At 47.8% G+C, this 9,163-nt stretch overlaps 1 protein-coding gene across 2 annotated transcripts in view; it reads left to right on the forward strand.

The window, feature by feature from the left end:
* The first annotated feature begins 436 nt into the window (after positions 1–436).
* The window catches only part of epas1b (endothelial PAS domain protein 1b), a 35,489-nt gene continuing 26,762 nt past the window's right edge, over positions 437–9,163 (forward strand). For both annotated transcript variants that reach the window (XM_076043020.1, XM_076043021.1), the window contains exon 1: positions 437–871. In XM_076043020.1, the coding sequence (XP_075899135.1) occupies positions 846–871 (26 nt within the window). In that variant the 5' untranslated portion in view covers positions 437–845. The remainder of the gene's footprint in view (positions 872–9,163) is intronic.

The raw sequence follows: 9,163 nt of genomic DNA on the forward strand, positions 1-9,163 counted from the left end.
CAGAAAAGTGAGCTCTATTCTAGTTCTAAATCTAATTCTAATCTTTTATTTCCAGTAAAATGAAACTATGCTGTGGGCTACTGTGACGGTCTCACAAGACTATGTATAACCTGTGTGTGTGTGTGTGTGTGTGTGTGTGTGTGTGTGTGTGTGTGTGTGTGTGTGTGTGTGTGTGTGTGTGTGTGTGTGTCTTCTTAGAAACTCTAGCAAAAAACAGAATACCAGCGGCGACACTCAAGCTGATTTTTTTATTTTTTTTATTTTTTTTATGATGATTCCTGAAACGTCTGGAGGATTTATTTACTCCAGCAGCTCTGCTCCGATCCCGATCCAGAAAGAACGCGACGGGGAGGGCGGGGCTGGGGGGGGGGGGGGGGGGGGGAGCGCCCTGCCCCAGCCAATCACGACGACTGAGAACTGAGAAGTCGAGTAAACGGAGCGCCCTTACAGTTTCAGGAGAAGTTCGGCGGACCGTGAGAAGAACCGCAACCGTAGCAGCAGCCAGTCAGTCAGTCAGTCAGTCAGCCAGTCACTGTGCGCGCGTGCGGGAGCCGTGCGGAGCCGTGCGGGAAGGGAGGCTGTACGATCCTCGGCAGTGTTCTGAGACTGTACGGCCCCGAAGTTCCACCAGCAGCGGACCAGCACCGGACCAGCGACACTCGTCTGCGCGATCAGCTGCTCGAGCCTCACTCCACTTCACGACACGGACTAAACTTTTTCGTTTTTTTGTTTTTTGTTTTTTGTTTTTTAAAGAGAGACAGACTGATACGTATCGATTGACTTATATTCATATCGCGGGATTACATCGTGTGTTGACGACGACAAATAACGAAAAGAAAGACAAGATGACGGCGGAGAAGGAGAAGAAGAGGTAAGACTTTGGATTTATTCTCCTCTGATATGTGCAGGCGCGCGCGCGCAGCCGTGTGTGTGTGTGTGTGTGTGTGTGTGTGTGTGTGTGTGTGTGTGTGTGTGCGCACGCGCGTGCATGCTGAGATAAGACGGTGCGTGCGTGAGAGAGCGCCTGACGGCTCTGGCACCCTGGTGACCGCGCGGAGACCTGTTGGTGCGACAGACAGACAGACGGATATCTGGACGCGCGTGTCAATGTAAGAGGGTCTCGGGTAAGCTGAGGAACAGATGATCAGGAGGTGTTCTTTGGTTATTGTTTTGTGCTCCATCTTCAACGGAGAATTTATTTTTTTTTGTGACTTGTGTTAAAAGTTCAGTTTAAGCCAAAATATCCACTTTAGTTGTCTAATAATCACACACATTTGAATGAACGCCCACCTCCACTCCCCACAAGGTGTACAACTGAAGAAGAAAATATCGAAAGTCTAATTAAAAAAGTTTTTTTTTTCATCGTCTCTGCTGTTTTCTTGACTCATCAACATTATTTTTAAAAGACACTCAAGTCACTTTTTTTTTTTTTTTTTTTTTACCCCCCCCCCCCAAGTCACCAAACCAAGAGGGTTTTCATCCTTGCAACAGAATCCTCTCCAGACGTCATCGGCTTGCTGATTTATATCAGTGTGGCGGCTGGGGAAGCTTCTACAGCTTCAGGTATTCAGGCTTTCAGCTCTGACGTATTGTGTTGTTTTATTGCGTGACGCATCGTGACAGCAGCTGCATTTTCTTTTTTATGTTTGTTGTTTTTTTTGCCGTTGTGTCAAGCGACAAAAAGGAAGAAGAAAATAAATCAAGAGTGTGAATGTGTTTCCACTTCCCTGGACTCCCAACAGTTTCCCCACAATGGCTTTGATAGTGTGTATCCCAGTTCTGGTTCTCAATCTGATTACAATCGTGATTTTCCTGAACGTACTTGCATCGTCGGCTGAACTTGGGGTGAATTTGTCTCCGGTGCCGCCGGCCGTTGTGGTTCCTGGCCGAGGATGAAAAACATCCACATGAGATTGTGTGTCCTAAGCTTGTGTGTCCTCCCTTATTTATTTTGTGTGTGTGGGTTTTTTGCACCTCGTCCTCCTTGGAGTGAGTGTGTTTGCCTTTTGTGTATTGCACAGTAGCGGGATTCGACCTGGGAGTCGTAACTCCTTGTGATTGGTGGGGCGACTCCTGCAGCCGCGTCGACTCCACCGCCCGCATCAGACCGGCAAAACATTCTCACTTGTGTTCTTGTGTTGTGTTCGCACAATGCGACAGATTCCGTCTGCGTCTGAACCCCTGCGTGAAAAGGTTTTCTGCGCAGGGCCTCGGACTGCACTGGATTCAACCTGTAGGGGGCGCTGCTCCACCGGAGGCCTGCGATCATGAAGTGCAGGACGTCGCGGGCGATATGTAACTGAACGAAGGCAAAGTTTTGCGAGTGAAAACCCTCAGAAGTCGGAGAGAGAACTCGACGACTTAAGAAGAAAAAAAAACGTTATTGGTTTACCAATTATCGGGTTTAATTCGGGGGGGAGAGTGCAAAAAGTGCAGGAGGCCTCAGGACGCTACGTCGTAATTTTTCACAGTTTGCTATGAAATACGACAATATTAAGTTCACAGCCAGCTGTGAAAGGTTTTTGCAGTTTACGGCAACTTTCCTGAAGCACTTGCAGCAGAAATTCCAGCAGTTTTTTCTTATTTCAAAGAACAAAAGTTTTTTTTTTGTTTTTCGCAGAATTTGGTAAAAAAGTTGGATTTGCGATCATTGTTGTGCTTTTGCGGTGGTCGTAGACGGAGACAGACATTTATTTAGCGGCTCTTTTCTTGACGATTTTGCCTCTGCTTTCCTTTTGTGGTCATGTGACCGCCACACGCACACAGGTCCCGTAGCTGAAACCGCGCGGCCTGATTGGTTGGTTATCTGGACTGATTGTACAAAGACAAAGTCTGGAATTGATCAGCGTGTTCAGCAAATCACACCTTTGATCTCATTGAACCGCAGATTTTCACATTTCGGTTTATTCTATTCGATGAAGTGGGGGGCTGCACGGTTTTGCACTTCTACATCCTCGATCCATCGAACCTTCGATTGACGGCGGCTGCTGATTGGCTCATGCAGCGGCAGACCAGGGTCTGGTCGAGGTTACCGTCCCGGTAGACGGCAGTATTTTTACACGCGGTGGCTGAGCGATGACGGCGATGCGTTCGAGGGCCTCGCTCACATCTCTCAACATGTGATCCTGCCGTCCAAAGGTCAGAGTCCAGCAGCAGCTGTCGGCCTCGGATACATTACAGCACTGCCGAGACATTGATCCTCCAATTTCTTTTGTTTTGTTCAAAAAAATAAAAAACTGTTCTTTTTACACATTTCTTTGAAATTTAAGTCCCTTCGATTGCCTTCTGGTTGTTAGCACAGCCACGGCTGTGACGGTGGATTTTGAACAGATTCATTTTTCTTTTCTTTTGCGGGTAGTTTTGGATTTTGGGACCTGGCGCTCAGCTCAGCATTCATCTTCCGGCCATTAAGGTCGTGTTTTTGGCCGCTGGCGGGGAAAAGAGGACACTTTGCTCCAATCACAGACTTTTCCTTTCTCTTCAGCCCCTATTGTTCTCTCATCTTATCTGACCGACGCATCTAATTGCCTCATGTGTCCCAGTAAACCTGGCACAGTTATCACCACCGGGCTGCTGCAGGAGAGATCATTTTGTCTTCTTATTGTATGGCGTTGTTAACCGCTGTTGAAACTTGCTTTTCTCTCTTGGGTGAACGAACAAATTGCAAATTCCCTGCGGATACTGAAGGTGAGATCGTCTCGCTTGGGATGTGAAAGCGTCAATGAAAAAACACGTCCAAGACGTTGGTTGCCAGGCTCGTCCGCTTGACTTAGCGGGAGCGGCGGTGAAGCAAACGGAGGGTCAGGACTGAGAGTCGTCGAACCCGGCGAAGCCACAATCAGCTGTCGAGTGGCGGAGGGAAGCAGGAGCGGCGGCGAGAGCGCAGACCCAAGATCTGGGCTCGTTTTCTTGGCTGGCGGCCGCAGAGCCGCTGCCCAGACACAGACATCACGCCACTCGCTGCCTCCACCGCCCCGGAGGACGGAGGAATGCGAGGCAGGAGGGGAGCCTGGGAGAGAGAGAGAGAGAGAGAGAGGAGAGGGAAGGTGGACAGGAGACATTTAGGGGTCTTTAAAAAAAAAAAGAAAAAAAGAGCTGAATGGCTCAGTCACATGGGGCGTGGAGACAGATGGGATTGGAGCGGAGCTGCTGGAGCAAATAAATCCTCCAGACGTTTCAGGAATCATCAAAAAAAAAAAATTAAAAATCAGCTGAGTGTCGCCGCCGGTGTTCTGGTCAAAACTGGCTGCAAAACGGTGAATCACAGAAAGTCACAACCTGCCGAGCGGCACCGACACCTGAACGCGAAGGAGCTGAAAGTTGAGGAGCAGCTTTGTTGTTTGTTCCCTTCAGATTGTGCGTCACTTGTTCTCATCCAGTCGCTGGAGGTTCAGACGTTCTCTTCGGAACGCCGTCGGCCTCAACGAGAGAAGTAAGAGGCTTAAAATGGAACAAGATTACCCAGATTCCAAGTCCAAGTCCTTCTTTATTCTTTGCCTTCAAATTTTCAAAGCAGGCTTTGAAATCACTGTCACAGTGCGGCGTTTTGCGTTTTTATTTTTATTTTTAGAATTAGGTACTTCATGAGCAAAACAGGCCAGAGTAGTGTTTATTCAAATGTTATTCAAATAATAATAAAAATCATGATAAATTATCAATTTCAGAGTCAAGAATTTGCTTAGTGGAGCTGCTATTTTTTTTTTATTTCCTGCTTTGTACACAAGCATCATAAATGAGTTTACACAGCAGCTGACAGGAAGAATTCTGGAATCCTGGAATCCTTCAGTCTGACCTCCAGACTGAAGGACCAGCAGAAGTCACTCCACTTCCTCCCAGCAGCAGCAGCAGCAGCAGCAGCAGCAGCAGCAGCAGCTCCGAGAGCCGCCGGCCGCTGTGTTTTTGTCCTTTCCCAACGAGTCCCAGTGCAGCTGCAAATCTGTCTTTTGCTCTCATAAAAAAGACTTGTTGTTTTGCAAAAAAAAAAACACAAAACAAAACAAAAAAAACCACAAAACAAAACAAGTGGACAAGTGGAAAGTGCTACCCCTGCGTCCGAGCGAGCGGCGCCGGAGGAAGACTGAGCAGGAAGCCATCGAGGGCCGACAGCATGAGAGCGGGAAAAGATTTACAAGGTGGAATTATTAGAGTCGAGCTGACTCCCAGGTTGGTTCTCTGTGGGGGGGCGCTTTAGAGCAGCTTTTAGCTTTGAAGTGAGTCTCCTGCTGCTGCTGCTGCTGCTGCTGCTGCTGGTGGTGCTGGACTTTAAAGCTCTAAAGCTGCAGAATGAGAGGAACACTGTAGACCTTCAGAACTTGAGCAGCTCTGGACCGAGTTTAGCGGCTCCCAGCCGGACGGATCAGGACTGAGCTGAGAATTACCTCAGTTGCCTCTGTTTCGGAAATCAACGTGTCTCTCTCTCTCTCTCCCCCCCCGCCCCCCCTTTAATACCTGGTTTGTCTGAGTGCAGCCTGCAGACGCAGCAGGAGTGACGCCTCGAGGCCTCGGAGGCTGAGCAGGTGTTGATGAGCGGATTGGCTCTCGAAATTTCTGGAAATCAGAGGCGTGAAGTTGCACTTCTGAAGGTCACATGTGTGATTCACTGTGTTCCCATGTAGATTGTTTTAGTTCTATTTTCCCTTTTGTTTTTATTTTTAGAGATTAAATCTTTAATGAGAAACCAGGCTCAACCATTGAAAGATTAAAGTCAATATAGTGTAATAGCTAAAAGTTCAATTCCTTTATTTCAATCTCCTTGCTCGTGTCACTCCAGAGTTCCTGTAACATTATAAACGTGAAAAACATTCCGGTTTTTGTTTTTCTTCCATTTTTAAATATTTTTACAGGTCATAAACGCACAATAGCTACATTTCCATGACCCCTAGAATTGCGCAAAAACCTAAATATGGCAATAAAGCATTAGTGATGGAAACAGCTCAACTTGGAAAAACCTCTCAAATACGGCTAAAAGGTTTTGACGCTCTCAATGAGGTGCTTTTTCCCATGCATCCATCAGGAGGTATATCGCAAAAGTGTCATGGAAACACTTTCGCATTTCCGCGTCAGCGGATGTGACGTACGGGGTCACGAGACCTGTTCACTGACCAGTGAAAATGGCGCGTTATGATCTGCTGGGTGCCGAAGGTTTGTGTTTGTTGCCAATGAACGAGTCTGCAAGAGATAGTTGGTTGTTTTTTATGGCCAATGAAACGCTGTTGAAAGTCGAAGGTCAGGAAGGAAAGAAATCAATGTGTGTGTGTGTGTGTGTGCGTGCGTGCGTGCGTGCGTGCGTGCGTGCGTGCGTGCGTGTGTGTGCGTGCGTGTGTGTGTGTGTGTGCGCGTGTGTGTGTGTGTGTGTGTGTGTGCGTGTGTGTGTGTGTGTGTCCTCATGTGAAGGCAAGCTGCTGCCCGGCCTCAGTTCAGGCTCCTTCTTGATTCGATTCTGTTGGAACTCTCCCCAGCTCGTCCCCGTTGTTATTTTTATCCCATACATCCCGAACTTCCTCCACCTCTCTCCCCCCTATCTCCACCTCTGGATTTTTTTTTTTCCATTTCTCTGCGTCTTCACTCCTCTTCCTCCTCCACCCCCCCGCTGCTCCCTCCTTCAGAACTCTGTCGCCTCGCCGTTTCCTGTTTCCTGTTGGCCAGCTCCCCATACTTCCTCTTCCTCTGCTGCTGATGGGCTGCGTGTCACCTGGCCGAGCTCCAGCTCCTTCCAGCATCTCCTCCTCGTCGCCCCACCAGACCTGATCAGAAACAGCAACTCCTCTCCTCCCCTTTTTCTCTTTGTTTTGTGCCCTTGAAAGTTCTCCAGCTCTTGTTGTAATGATGACATCACCGGCGTCTTTTGCCACAAAAACGAGGATTTAATGGATTTATGGAGCAAAGAGTCCAAAACAAAAGCATTAAAATTGAGTTACGGGGAGAAAAAGGGTTTGTTTTTGCAGGACTTATGGACGACATCTGCACATGATGAGAAATAAAAAGAAAACATTCCTCTGTAACAACGAGGTTTTCTCGTAATAACTGCAGCCGACACTGTTGGAAGTTCACCCTCTCGTCTCACAGCAGAACATTTGAAATTGCAGTTAGTGTCTTTGAACGTCTCACAGAAAAGTTTGTTGTTTTTGTTTGTTGTTGTTCATTTCTCTTCTTTTAAGACGATGAACTCGATCCAAACGGTGTGTGTGTGTGTGTGTGTGTGTGTGTGTGTGTGGTACAGTACAAGATCAGCATTCCTCCCTCTTTAAGTCGCTCTCTCTAATCCCGCTGATTTTCCCTCGACCTGCTGGCAGCCTCTCGTCCATCGTCCAGTCGGTGGTGAAAACAGGAAGTTCAGCCCCGGCTCTGTCGCAGGGTTAAAAAGACAGCGAGTGGAGCTCTGCACATGTACATTGTATACACAACAATATGGCAATATTATTAGCCCGGTTGATATCAGGGCAACAGATTTTCCCAGAAGTTTCTGCGACTCCATACACAACTTTTGACTTGTGACTTTCTTTTGTCCTTGTTGTTGAGCGCGAGCAATGTTGCGATCACACAGCAACGTTGTCGAGCCGATAAATGCGGCAAGAAAGAGAGACAAAGAATCTCATGACTGTCTCTCGTGGATGGGACATCCGGGGCCGACGTTCCCGATGCTTCTCACACCAGGAGGGAACGTCGAGTCTAGTTTTTCTCCGCACGTGCGAACGCCTTGAAAACGCCGCGTTAAAAAAAAAAATCGAACTTTATTGGAATGAATTCTTTCTGTGAAGAGCGGCCGACCGCGGCCGGGGCCCCCTGCTGGTCGGCTGACCACACACCTCCTCATCAGCGGCTCTATCTCACCATCAGCAGGAGGTGGGTTTGTTTGTTTGTGCCACTCTGCATGTGTGTGTGTGTGTGTGTGTGTGTGTGTGTGTGTGTGTGTGTGTGTGTGTGTGTGTGTGTGTGTGTGTGTGTGTGTTTCATGGCCTATCAGAATCATCAGCAATCTCCTGCATCTTTTTTTTCTCCCTCAACCGTGATTGAGCCAAAGTTGGGGCCCCTGTCTGGGATGCCTGTTTGTTCGGCCGTGTGTGTGTGTGTGTGTGTGTGTGTGTGTGTGTGCGTGCGCATGTGTGTGTGTGGCTGTATTTTCAGAACTCTGTGTTCCTCCAGGATCACAGATTAGCCCCGACTGTATTGTTGCTGTGTGCTTGTGTTCGTCCGGGCGCCACAACTACAGGAAGAGCCACTGTAAGCAAGGAAAGGTGTGTGTGTGTGTGTGTGTGTGTGCGCTCGTGCATGAGTGCGTGCATGTGTGCGTCTGTGTGTGTGTGTGTGTGTGTGTGTGTGTGTGTGTGTGTGTGTGTGTGTGTGCACTCATACTTATTTGTATATGTCTGCTCAGTTGTGTGTATGTGTGTTTTGGGCGTGGGCAAACTCAGTGGCCTTTTATAGGGAGAAGATTTATCTGATTTCATTTTTTTTTTTTCCCAAATCCAAACTTTTAAGTGTTTATGAACTTCAGCTGATTGTTGTTTACTCTCTCAAAACTGTTCACATGGATCTGGAACACTTTACTGAACCTCCTATACACTATTTTAAAGTTTAAAGTTTATTTTTTAGTTGGTTTTTTTTTTGGTCTGAGGAGGCAGAGATTCCCTCCACGGCTCTGAAGGACCATTATTTTTTTCCCATCCAAGCTGGACTGGCCTGGTTTTGTCCGACGCATAAAAAGATCTTGAACGTCCAACTGACAGACGGACGGATGGACAGAGTTGGTGGCATTTCAGAGTCACTCAAATCTGAAAATATGTCGCTTCGTCCGTCAATAGGGAGCCGTGGAAACAAGAGGGCGCTGATTGGAGCCTGTGGATTGTGGAGTAACACACACACACACACACACGCACACACGCACACACGCACACACACCTTATCAGGTGACGGGATCTGTGAAACCCCCTCTGGTCTGTTGTGACAACGCTGCGCTCGCTCGGATAGCAGCTGAAGGTCGACGAGTCACTGTGGGACGTTTAATTAGTGATCAATTAGTCAATAATAATTGATCATCATCGTCACCATCAAGACTAATTATTGGAGCTGTCAGTGGACTTTTGGCCGAGCCTTTCCCAGTTCCTTTTTGGTTTTATGTCACGCATCCATTTGGGAAACAACCCATTGAGAGCAGTTTGGAGAA

This window comes from Nelusetta ayraudi, unplaced genomic scaffold (assembly GCF_046127955.1).
Source record: "Nelusetta ayraudi isolate G7.1 ecotype Tasmania unplaced genomic scaffold, CSIRO-AGI_Nayr_v1 ptg000072l, whole genome shotgun sequence".
Taxonomy (NCBI): Eukaryota; Metazoa; Chordata; class Actinopteri; order Tetraodontiformes; family Monacanthidae; genus Nelusetta; species Nelusetta ayraudi.